This window comes from Zootermopsis nevadensis, unplaced genomic scaffold (genome assembly GCF_977971745.1).
Source record: "Zootermopsis nevadensis isolate Lab colony 2312 unplaced genomic scaffold, Znev_1.0 Znev_ptg000020l, whole genome shotgun sequence".
Taxonomy (NCBI): Eukaryota; Metazoa; Arthropoda; class Insecta; order Blattodea; family Termopsidae; genus Zootermopsis; species Zootermopsis nevadensis.
In genome coordinates this window covers 12,167,892-12,180,549 of record NW_028259152.1, presented here as the reverse complement: position 1 = coordinate 12,180,549, position 12,658 = coordinate 12,167,892, and the positions used below count along the sequence as shown (strand labels likewise).

The following is a 12,658-nucleotide window of genomic DNA, read 5'->3' as shown; positions in this document are numbered from 1 at the left end:
TACTGAAAATGTACATAAGACACCCTACGAGTTTAAACACCATCTCTTAATGTGATCACCAATTATTCCCGTCCAAATATTACTTCTGAACTGTTGCTTCATTGCTGCAGCCTTTCACAAGGCACTTGTGACCATTTGTTTATAGGAGATTCATCTTGGATTGATTTTAGTAGAAAATCACAATCCTTAAATGAATTGAATGCAATTAAGAATGACCCGCACATATGTTATTTATTGCAGAGGTGTCAGGCAATTAATCTGCATTTATTCTTCATATTATTGTGTCATGACACATAATTAATTTCATCGCCTGGCGTATGAAGGCATCTGGAGTATGAAAAACTTGGCATCAAGACAAACTCTTTGTTGCCAGTACGAAGATGCACTTAAGGCTCTCAAGGGTGGAACAACTGCAAAGGCCATGTTCACGTTGAAAAAGCAGCAACACAGAGTTAGAACTCTTAGCTGTAAGAGACTGCAGACTTTTTTCGTTTAATCATGTTATAACAGCAGACACATTGCAGCATTATGACACCATTTGCAATGTCCATTCATTATTACCATTAGCATATCAGTCATACGAGGTGCGATCGGAAAGTTTCAAGACTGTGTCAATAGAGGGCGAACCGGATGTAGTACGAGCTTCTGCCGCTAGGGGGTGCGGCCTACATTCATAGTGAATCAGTGTGCCAGCCGGCATCATCGAATTAGCATTTGTTTCTTAGTTACGGGCGTTTTGGTAGTGCATTACACCGACCCTCCTGCGATTTCGGAATGGCGTGTGCATCAAATTTTGCCAAAGACTCGCCAAAACGGCTACGGAAACGTATGAAATGCTAAAGCAAGCATTTGGGGAGTCCGCAATGAGTCATGCACAAACTTTTGTGTGGCATTCACGTTTTAAAAATGGCCGAACCTCTGTCGATGATGACGAGCGTTCTGGACGACCATCTTCGAGCACAACGCCCGAAAATGTTACGAAGATTCGGCAGGCCATTCACGAAGATCGACGTCGTACCATCAACGACTTGTGCGACATTGTTGGGATAGGCTATGGGACCTGTCAGCTGATTCTAAAGGAAGAACTCCACATGCGACGCATCGCAGCCAAGTTTGTGCCAAGGCTCCTGTCTGAGGACCAGAAGCAGAATCGACTTCTCGTTTGTCAGGAGCTCAAAGATCTTGCAAGAACCGACCCCAACTTCCTTTCTAAGCTCCGTGTGACTTCTTCCTCTTCCCAAAGATGAAAATTCAGCTTAAGGGAAGAAGATTTGTGACGATAGAAGAGATTCAGGCAGAATCGCAGATGGTGCTTGACAGGCTGACAAAAAAAGATTTCCAGGGATGCTTCCAGGCTTGGCAGCGGCGCTGGGATCCTTGTGTTCACTCCCAGGGGAACTACTTCGAGGGTGATGGATGAATTTAATACCTGAGATAAGTGTACGGGTTTTTATACGCACAGTCTGGTAACTTTCCGATCGCACCTCGTAGATTTCAGTGCATTTTAGTATCTAATGACTAGAAATATCGTTATATCAAGTTCCTCCATCCAGAGGGTCTGCTTCTACCATCAAAACCTTCCAGGAACTATAAAATTGCAACACTTAAGTAAAGTTAAAATTAATACAGAGAGATATTTACTGTATACCAATATTAATATAAAAAATACCTGTTCACTTAAAGCATATAAAAGGTAACCCAGAAAGTGATTTGCTGACAGAATGGTAAGTGAGTAGTTAGCAACATAAGATCACTGGAACTACTGCCCTCTTAATTACATTTCTGCTGTGTTCTGTTTCAGAAAGTATTGTTTGCTTCTCGAGCATTGTTTATTACGAGAAGTGTTAACTGTGCATTCATTTTATGTACGGTGTTCTTTTGTATTAACTCGCATGTTCCTGAGTGTCAGCCTCAGTTTCCTTGCAGTTATTCAACCCATCAAGTGTCTGCCTCTGCCTGTCAGCACCAGCACTTCACTACTTATGATCGACGTGACCCATGCCCCTTTTGATAATCCTTCATACCACGATATATTGGGAACAATTCCTTTTAAAGAATGATTTCCCTAACATTTTAGTTTTGTTTCCAGGTTTTCCACCCATTCCCTTTATGTTCCTGAGAAAGCCAAAACACGGTGCCATAGAACATAAAGCATGTTGCCTCAACTACAGTAATTTGCCGACAGTTCGAGCGGATTGAAAATTGCAAAGGAACTGTTTCTGAACGTTTTGCATCTTAGTCTGATGGATGCAACCTTTGAAGAATGAAGTTCTAACTGCGTTAGAACTTCCTAAAAGTATTGGTAATATCACATAAATCTTCATTGCTGCATAATACTGCGACAGTCAAGTGATGACATACACGCAGATATAAGAATATATTTTGGAAAAACTTAAAAATTATAAAAATGGTTAAACATGTAGCTGTTTATCAAATAATCTGTTTATATTCAAGTGTATGTTTCAATGGTAAATATCATTTATTGAAAATAATTAAAATAAATTGTTAATGTTACAAGCTGAATTCCAATAAATTGAAGCACCCAAAATATCATTCATCACATCCCAAACTTCAGAATTGCCAAGAATTTTCTCTTCAGTGCGATCCATTAGGCATCAAGACTGGACTGATGTAAGAGCATGCCTGCAATACCAATAACAGAATCAAAAAATTAGCAAGTAAAATCAAATTTACTGGAACTTATCTAATATAATGTTGATAAGATAATAAAGTATGTCTTCTATGAATGGCTATGTCGGGTGACACAAACAGAAAGAAATCCCACTTAGCTCTGAGATATTTTCTATGTGTAATAATACATTATATATAATCAGAATTATTTTTGTTAAACACATACTCCTATAATGTTTATGCTTTTAATCTTCTTTGGAGGGTCACTGACCCAGTTACACCAATTCCATGCAACAATCTGATTAATTTGCAACTTGAAAACATAAGTTAATTTTCGCAGTCCTTCAATGAATGCTGTTTAATCAATATTCAACCATAAAGAAATGTTGTTCAAGAGCGTACGGTCTATAGCATTTTTAGTAATTTATAATTTTCAGCTTGATAAAGTAAAAGAAAAAAGGTGCAATATGTATCGCCATCTATTAGTCATTTATCAACAGTGATCGTGAAATATTTTAGTAGAGCATTATCACAACAGAAAATTAAAATATCAATTACATCAAAGGAAGAAGCGGTTTATTTCTGAATATGGGTTACACCTTATTTTGATCGCCCTCCTCTGGCCCTATACCTTTAGTAGGGGCTCGATTTCCACTAACAACATTTCGCAGATGACATTCAAGAAGAATGTCAATCATCTGTCATCAGAAAGAGAAAAGTATTGACAGAAAATTTTGATTGCCTTAGGCTCGGCAGAACAAAATTCCGAGCTATTTGCAACCGTCTTCTTGAAGCAATAAACGTTCTCTGATATTCTGACGCTTAATTTTATGGAACATTATTAATCAAGACTTGGCTCTGAGTTTAGGAAGATTATGATCCTACAACACTTGTTCATATTAGCAAATGTCTGAATGGAGTAACTCTTGTAACTGACGTCTAAAATATTTATTGTTTCTGCAGATTCGTTTGCGTAAATGTAAGTCGCGTGAGTGATCCTAGACGGAGGTTAAGCTCCACTCTTTTCACTTACATTGCTGTTGTCTCAGCTGATATACTGCTACTGGAGCAGTTCACAAAACCAGAGCCATATTTTATAAGCAGAGAAATCCACAGTTAATTTGCGAAGTTTTTACTACAAGAAATCGTACTTGCCTCATGTCCCCAGACATTGGAGTGGCTCGAACTCCTTGAGCCTCAGAAGGCCGGTCTCTGTATGTTCGACCGTACCTGGAGAACGAACAGCCTCGGCTTTTTCAGAGGTACGAGCCGAAAATTTGTCTGCCTCGTCTAACAGCCTTTGTCAGCCCCCTGGCCCCAGTTCTCACTGCAACCCTCGTCCCAGTTCTCACTTCAGTCCTCGTCCCAGTTCTCACTGCAGTCCTTGTCCCAGTTCTCACTGCAGTCCTCGTCCCAGTTCTCACTGCAGTCCTTGTCCCTTTTCTCACTGCGGTCCTCGTCCCAGTTCTCACTGCAGTCCTTGTCCCTTTTCTCACTGCAGTCCTCGTCCCAGTTCTCACTGCAGTCCTCGTCCCAGTTCTCACTGCAGTCCTCGTCCCAGTTCTCACTTCAGTCCTCGTCCCAGTTCTCACTGCAGTCCTTGTCCCAGTTCTCACTGCGGTCCTCGTCCCAGTTCTCACTGCAGTCCTTGTCCCTTTTCTCACTGCAGTCCTCGTCCCAGTTCTCACTGCAGTCCTTGTCCCTTTTCTCACTGCGGTCCTCGTCCCAGTTCTCACTGCAGTCCTCGTCCCAGTTCTCACTGCAGTCCTTGTCCCTTTTCTCACTGCGGTCCTCGTCCCAGTTCTCACTGCAGTCCTTGTCCCTTTTCTCACTGCGGTCCTCGTCCCAGTTCTCACTGCAGTCCTTGTCCCTTTTCTCACTGCAGTCCTCGTCCCAGTTCTCACTGCAGTCCTCGTCCCAGTTCTCACTGCAGTCCTTGCCCCTTTTCTCACTGCAGTCCTCGTCCCAGTTCTCACTGCAGTCCTTGTCCCTTTTCTCACTGCGGTCCTCGTCCCAGTTCTCACTGCAGTCCTCGTCCCAGTTCTCACTGCAGTCCTTGTCCCTTTTCTCACTGCAGTCCTCGTCCCAGTTCTCACTGCAGTCCTTGTCCCTTTTCTCACTGCGGTCCTCGTCCCAGTTCTTACTGCAATCCTCGTTCCAGTTCTCACTGCAATCCTCGTCCCAGTTCTTACTGCAATCCTCGTTCCAGTTCTCACTGCGGTCCTCGTCCCAGTTCTCACTGCAGTCCTTGTCCCTTTTCTCACTGCAGTCCTCGTCCCAGTTCTCACTGCAGTCCTCGTCCCAGTTCTCACTGCAGTCCTTGCCCCTTTTCTCACTGCAGTCCTCGTCCCAGTTCTCACTGCAGTCCTTGTCCCTTTTCTCACTGCAGTCCTCGTCCCAGTTCTCACTGCAGTCCTCGTCCCAGTTCTCACTGCAGTCCTTGTCCCTTTTCTCACTGCAGTCCTCGTCCCAGTTCTCACTGCAGTCCTTGTCCCTTTTCTCACTGCGGTCCTCGTCCCAGTTCTCACTGCAGTCCTCGTCCCAGTTCTCACTGCAGTCCTTGTCCCTTTTCTCACTGCGGTCCTCGTCCCAGTTCTCACTGCAGTCCTTGTCCCTTTTCTCACTGCAGTCCTCGTCCCAGTTCTCACTGCAGTCCTCGTCCCAGTTCTCACTGCAGTCCTTGTCCCTTTTCTCACTGCAGTCCTCGTCCCAGTTCTCACTGCAGTCCTCGTCCCAGTTCTCACTGCAGTCCTTGTACCAGTCTTCACTGAAACCCTCGTCCCAGTTCTCACTGTAATCCTTGTCCCAGTTCTCACTGCAGTTCTCGTCCCAGATCTCACTGCAGTCCTTGTCCCAGTTCTCACTGCAGTCCTCGTCCCAGTTCTCACTGCAGTCCTTGTACCAGTCTTCACTGAAACCCTCGTCCCAGTTCTCACTGTAATCCTTGTCCCTTTTCTCACTGCGGTCCTCGTCCCAATTCTCACTGCAGGCTGGCGCCAATTCCTGATAGTGGCAGGCATGAAAGCTCTGAATCTGCTGCTTCAGATTGACGTTTTCGGCCATGATACTTGAGACTACATGAATCAGACCATTTATGGTTTCGTGTGTGTTTCTCATGTCAATCACGTGTTGCTTCTGTAGGTCCTTTATTTTTCTTCTCATATCCTCTACGTCTTTGTTTCTATCACGAGGGACCTCCAGCTCTATCTCCACGCGAGCAAAATGAGTTAATATAATAAATAAAGGTTTCGTCTTTACTAATATTTGTTCTCTACACTTTTCTTTCTTTCCAGCACCAATCAGATCGCCTATTAATCTCTTAAAGCTCTCCATGGTCATTAACAAACTGTGTTATGTCCCTGATTTATTTCTTCGTTTGTTATCAAAGATCGTTTTTCTCCTCAGGCACCTGCAGTCAAAAAAGATACATCTTATTACCTTCCAATGCTATTATAGCATCAGTGCCCTTTTAAATTCAACACGAAATTTGGAACACATGAAATACAGATTTATACTACGTACGCTTATATTTATATTATTAATATTTTGCTCTCTGACCGGCCGATTATGCTGTTATTATACTAAAAACTAATTGTATTGGTAGATGTGATGTTGATCAGAGTTATTTAAGAACTTGGTAACTTATTTAGATACAGACGACAATAAGATCGTTCGAATATCTACAAACAAAAGCTAAAAATACAGCGTTTTAAAATAATGAAGGACGTATTTTATGGACATCATTGTTCAGGCATCAACAGTTTTCACGACACTTCGAACTGAGTGCTAGTTCGTACACGAGTTAACACTACATTCCGTGTTTAAGGGTTACACTGTAAGCAGCGATTATTCAAAATTCTTATATATTGTTTGGGCCATCTACGAATTAAAAGAGTTACGAAATTAATTCACGAGTTTTTCGTATTGCTGTAGAAATTGAAATATTTACCATAAATGCAGACAGTATTTGGAGCACAACAGCAATGTTTAAGAATTGCATACCAATCCTCACGATGCCACAGAAAATTACAAATGCAATTGCAAATAAAAATTCAATAGGCAGAAGGCCAATTACAGTTACAGCACGTGAGACGAACACAACAATCAAGATGAAAAGGTAACAACAAAGAGATTATCAAACAACACACGAGTGCATAGGACGTAAATGCACAAATAAAAATTTCTACTGAATGCATCAGTATGTTTGTAATAATAATTTAAATAAATCAAGTAAATTAGATTTTCGTAAAATCCGATTAAGGGAAGCCATCTTCCTTACAAATACATGGACGCCCCAGCAGAAAATATCACCAGTTGATGAGTGTCTAGCGAAGAAAATGTTTTTAATCGAAGTGCTGCAACTGGACATAGAAGAGTCTCTCAGATTCCGAGCAGGAATGCGGAGACCGACAGCTTCCAGAAGGGAAGAACAGCATTTAAAACCGCGGTAAACTTTCATAAGAGACAGCACATCACTGCAATAACCCTTCTCACAATTGTAGATGATAACCTGTAAAAGTAATGAGCAATAATATTAAATAGGAAACCCTCGGCTCACCCTTTGTGAAGAGGAGGAGACCTCAATGTCCACAGGCAGCAAAAGTTGAATTATAAATTAAATATTAATCGAACGAGAGCGGGACACAGTCACAAAATTGTTACTAATTCATAGAACGTAAATTCACGAGTTATTCTGAAAGGTTTTTGCTAAATAAGTCAACACAAAACTATCTCGTTCTCGAAGCACTTTATCCAAAACCGGTTCACAGCACAATTCGTTTCAGAATGACGAAAACCGATTGTTGCCTGCTATTTATACCAACACAACAAAGCATACGTAACCTATGACGCAACAGTGAGTAATTGAATGGTGACAATACGCTTCATTCAATCATGCATAAGGACTGAGAAATGAACCTTATGGCATGCCAGCCGAGATTGTTGCACGTGTTCGAATTTTATAAGAACCCCAGCGTTTCATATTTACACATTCTTTGTAGTTACAGAATTACAAACTGAATTAATCCAAGTTATAATTTTAAGAAATCAAAAATTAATATTAAATAGTTTCTGTGTAAAAGGAAATTAATTTAAAAGTAATGAAAAGATGCTTGAAGTAAATTTTGCAATTTAATTTGCCCTTGTTTAAAAATAACGTCGTGTTTTTCTATACTTGTTTAATTTTAAAGACGATTTTTGAGGGGCCCAGGCGCTGTTGAGCCCATCGCCCCTGCGACAGGAAAAATGTTTCCTTCCTTCGAATCCCGATTATTCATTTTGACCAATGAGAGAACACAGGAAAGTCAGAACTCTGGAAGAAGTGTCTGGAGTTCGATTTCCTTTAAGGGCGGTTCCTTTGGCTCCGAAACTAAGCCAGACAGAAGAAGAGTTTTTTGCTTCGAAGAGGAGATTTCGGAAACGAAGGCTTCGACACTGAGTTCGAGACCCGACAAAGATGATTTCTGTTGACGGGAAAGCACCCACGAGAAGAAATCGACGCCAAGGCAAAATTCTTTCGTTTCAGAGAGGAAATTACGGGGTCTAAGGTCACAGACACGAAAACAGTCCTCTGTTCGAGTCTCTGTTAGGATGTTTGTTTCTGAGGTAATTTTATGGGCGTATTAAACGACGCACGTTTAATGATGAGGCCCATAAGCTACCGGGTGTTTCCGAATTAATCTGCTGATTTTGTGTGGTTGTAGTAGTCCATGATTTTTTATTTCTTCATAGTTTATTTAAAGACGCATTTTCAGTAGGCGTAGCACAGGAGCATTAAATCCATTGATAAATCCTATTTTATTGTTTGGAGGCACAAAACTAGCTCCATTCTGTATTAATGTCGACTAACACGGATGCCACCAGATGTCTCAAAAGTATAGTGCTGTACAATTTGTAGGGTTACCCAAATATTAGAAAAGTTTTTGTGGTAATATAATTTACCGCTTTCGACCGGCGGATGAATAAAGCACGTAGTTTGGTGGATAAGAATAAAAAGTGTATGAAAATGCGCCCCATTGACAAGTTCTTGTGCACACGAATGTTTTTAAAGCACTGGACTGACTACCAACTCCCAATAATTGGTTTTTCACCTCGAGTGTGCAAAATCGAGAAATTAGGCTGTTCTCTGGGGTGATGTCAGAGCCCTGAAGCTGTTCCAGGCGGAGATAAGGCCTACAGAGGGAGGACTTCAAAGTTTTTATCCCCACGGCCTCCTTCACTGTTTTGAGGCATTTGCGGACATTGGCCACGAGGGCTGAGATGCAAGTAGTTTGATGGGTAAATCAGTTAGAAGGCGTTCACCATGACTTATAAGGTAGTGTTCTATTTTTGTTCCTTCAACACTCTATCAACTGATAATGTTGCGTATCCATTAATTAATTATGACAGGATGGTTATGAATGATAAATCGCGAGAGAAAATTCTGTGTCTGCTTTAAAATAACTGAGAAGAACCAGGGAACTGGGGGTAGCCGATGCCAACATGTTAGTTTACTGCGATTGGAAGAAGCCGATATTTTGTTCGTGTTTTAAGAGGGGACAGGAATGGGATCTATTTTTTTTGGATTATGGTGCCACAGAGTTTCAATAATCCCACAGGCGGCTTCAAAAGGCGGACGCTAAGTTTGTTATGAATTGTGAATGGGACAGAGTGAATGTGCAAATGGATCTTAGGAACTGCTAAGGAATTTGCCTTCGATAAGATGAGGATTGTGTCTTTGAACAAGATTCAAACTGAATATCACTTGGATAACATTCCAGCTTTGTCTTGAGTACTTCGTAGTTTTACTTTCGTTAAGTTAGAGAATTTTCTGGCGTTGAATCCGATTCTGCCTCAGATAATTCGTTGATGCGGTAATTGTTCCTGTGCTCAAGCGTCTTCTTCACGCTTCGGCCTGCTTGGCCCTCGGTGGCCACAGGATACAAGGGTAGGTTGCCCCAGAAACAGACTGGCCACAGAGAGAGGGAGGGAATTTCGCCCCGTAGTCCACACAAAACCAGGATCACGATCGACTTTGGCCACCAGACACGGAGTGTTTCGCAAAAGCATTCGCGTACAGCCGACAAGGGGTGATCCTCCGACTTGCGGGTTGGGCGTGGGGCTAACATTTCCTGACTGTGAGAATAATAAATTGTTCCGAAATGTTGCGCGTGGCCTCTGATTAGGACTGATTATTTGCAACGACCGAAGCGAGGGGAAATGGACAGGAGAATTGGCTCGTGGAATGCGTGGAGTTTCTCGCAGGGATCAGTTGTGAGAGGTTTAATAAGGTGCAAGTTGTGTTTAGAGGGAGTACAGGAGCTCAGATGGATGTGTACCAGCAGGCGATTACACTTTCTTCTGCGGAAAAAGGAATGAATGAGCATCACGAACTGTTAAAGAGGATTTTTGTGCGTGAGAGTATCGTATCAGCAGTTAAGAGGGTGTCGTGTGTAATACCAAGAGGTTGCTGTTCTGAATGTGCATGCACCGACGGAGCACAGAAATTATTATACAACGAACCATTTCTACGAGGAACTAGATCACGTGTTCAACCAATTTCCGAAGTACTCCATTAAAACTTTGTTAGGAAATTTCAGTGCCACAGAAGATGGAGAAAATATATTTAAAGCAACATTCGGGAACAGGACGTTTAGTGCTATCAGTAATGGCAATGGATTTAGGGTAGTAACTTTTGCCACGTTGAAGAAGTATCTCATTTTCAGGAGCACGTTGCTCCCACAAGGCAGCGTTCACAATATTGTGAACAGCCGAAAAGAATTACTTGTCTCTGCTACTGAATGATCTTAGGGTTAGTGATGTCGGACAGACGGATGCAACATTCGACTGTGCCCTTAGTACCTGAGACTAGTGTTGTTGAGGCTGAAACGTCCACTGCAAATTTTAAAATGTTTAAGCCGCCTGGCACTGATCAATTTCCGACAGAAGTGATTCAAGCACGAGGTGACACATTACGTTCTGAGATTCGAAAACTCTTTCATTGCTTCCAACTCCTGTTCTAATGATAGTAGAATAACCACAAATTAACCCTGTTCTTATGCAGAACTAAGTAAAACATAAGACAGTAATTGTTCTGACCTTGGAAAGTTTTCACACTCCTGCAACTGAGTGATTTCTGAATGACTGAAAAGCTCTTCGCCCAAGTGGTCCTGACTGGCGTCAAAGATGACCTCATTATCAACAGGTGGCTAGCAGCTCTACATGACATCTCTCTCCATCTGATGCCCTGTAGGATGAAGCATAAACATTAATGATATGGACCAGAATGCTTATTGTAAAGTCTGGCAGGATGAAGCGAGAAGAACTCAGTTTAAGACTCTCCAATTGTGGAGAAAGTGGAAGCGTTTTGAACAGAAGTCTTCCGCATGGTCCGTGCTTTAAGTTACTTAACAATACAGCATCTATGAGGTCATCTAACTATGCCATAAACATTTTAGTAACTTCCTCACAAACTCAAAGCATGTACTGAAAGGATCTGACAGTACATTATGCATGCCCTCCTTAATATGTTATTTTGATCCTACTGCATACGACATTTCTTACACAAAAGCTGTTCTGCTAGGGATATAAATCACACTTTTAACCTACTGAATTTTTAAAAGAAATCACCCAGAAACAATGTCAAAAGTCTCCAAATGTGTACTCTCACTATGCTTCATTTTCTTAGTACATAACAGGGAAAAGATTGAGTTTAGAACTAAAATACTTAGATACCTTATAGTATTATAACTAGAAGAATGGATGCCTCTTGATTTCCAGAATGCAAACCTACCCTTTACCTATCTGTTTTATGGGACCCTTCTCTAAAAATCTGTTGACAAAATATGCCACATCCAAGGAAAATCTTTCCTGTCTAAATAAGAACACATCTGTTACAGAGAAGCCAATTCTTGCATCTGGGTTATGCTACATTGTCAACAAATGGATATGAAAATAGTGACAGAATTAATGATGCTTCTCAGTCTTAATGTATATTAATTTGTAAAATTATTTTTCACTCTTGTATTGCAGAATATGAAGTTTATGTACATTGATATGTGAAATACGTTCTTGTACTTGTGTCAAAGTTCTGAAGTTTATGTATATTGTATGAAAAGACATGTTCTACATCCTTTGGTTGAGTCCTAAGAAGGATCTATGGAATGTAAATAAACTCTACTCTTCTATCAACACATCAAATTATTTTTAAAATCAAAACTAAATAAGTTTTAACCTAAAACAAACCTAGCCTAATGTTTTTTACCATAATAGCTTGTTTCCTGTTACAGAGCAATAGATATGTCACTATAAATTACTCACTAGAGCATTTCAGTGGACCATGTAAAGATGTGTCCTTCCCTTTACAACTCATTAATACAGTTAAAAGTATGACAGCCTTGCCACGAATATAAGAGATGCCTCTTGTATGAGTTCCTTTGCTGTCACTCGCAGCCTGCATTCTGATTCACTAGTTGGTTTAATTCCTTGCCAACCATTGCTGTTTAATTTTGGGCCCAAGACACTTTGTAAATATCAAAAGTGTATGAAAGAAATATCGGAAATATTCCTGCAGTTAATGACCACGTTTACCTGTTGATGTTTTTGAGGTTCATTTACTTATTGTAATTCTATGAAACTATTTCAATTGAACTAACTCACATGACCTGCCACGAAGTTGGAATTTCAAATGTATTTACTTTCTAGTAACACACCCCATTTTAACTTACCTCATGCATTAATCACCATATTGTATTTATTTGTCCACAATCGTTGGAAGCAACAGGAAGAACAAGACAGGCTTGATGAAAATTAGGAAGTTTTAAGGTTAACAATCCAAAACTCGTACCTTTCATCATTCACAAATACCACCCAGACATTCAACAGGCACACCAACTTAAATGCAAATTAAACTAAAACATTGAAATTTCTTAATTAAAATACAACTGTGCCATTCATAACTGCATAAATATGTATTTTAATAGAAGACTCAGCATCATGAGGTGGTATGCGAAACAGAAGGGTAGGGCATGACAAAGAGATCTATGTACCA

The 12,658-nt window shown here is 40.9% G+C and overlaps 1 protein-coding gene across 1 annotated transcript; it reads right to left on the bottom strand.

Moving 5' to 3' along the window:
- Positions 1-3,790: 3,790 nt before the first annotated feature.
- On the bottom strand, positions 3,791-12,461 carry LOC147873305 (uncharacterized). Its single transcript, XM_087351906.1, has 3 exons — positions 12,336-12,461; positions 10,708-10,855; positions 3,791-6,040 (listed from the first exon to the last, which is right to left on the bottom strand). Exon 3 carries the CDS (start codon positions 5,968-5,970, stop codon positions 4,201-4,203), a length of 1,770 nt encoding a protein of 589 aa, XP_087208032.1. The 5' UTR covers positions 5,971-6,040; positions 10,708-10,855; positions 12,336-12,461; the 3' UTR covers positions 3,791-4,200.
- Between the last annotated feature and the right edge of the window lie 197 nt (positions 12,462-12,658).

What these genes read in the sequence shown, in the direction of transcription:
- LOC147873305 (XM_087351906.1), bottom strand. Translation starts at nt 5,970, where the DNA reads ATGACCATGGAGAGCTTTAAGAGATTAATAGGCGATCTGATTGGTGCT.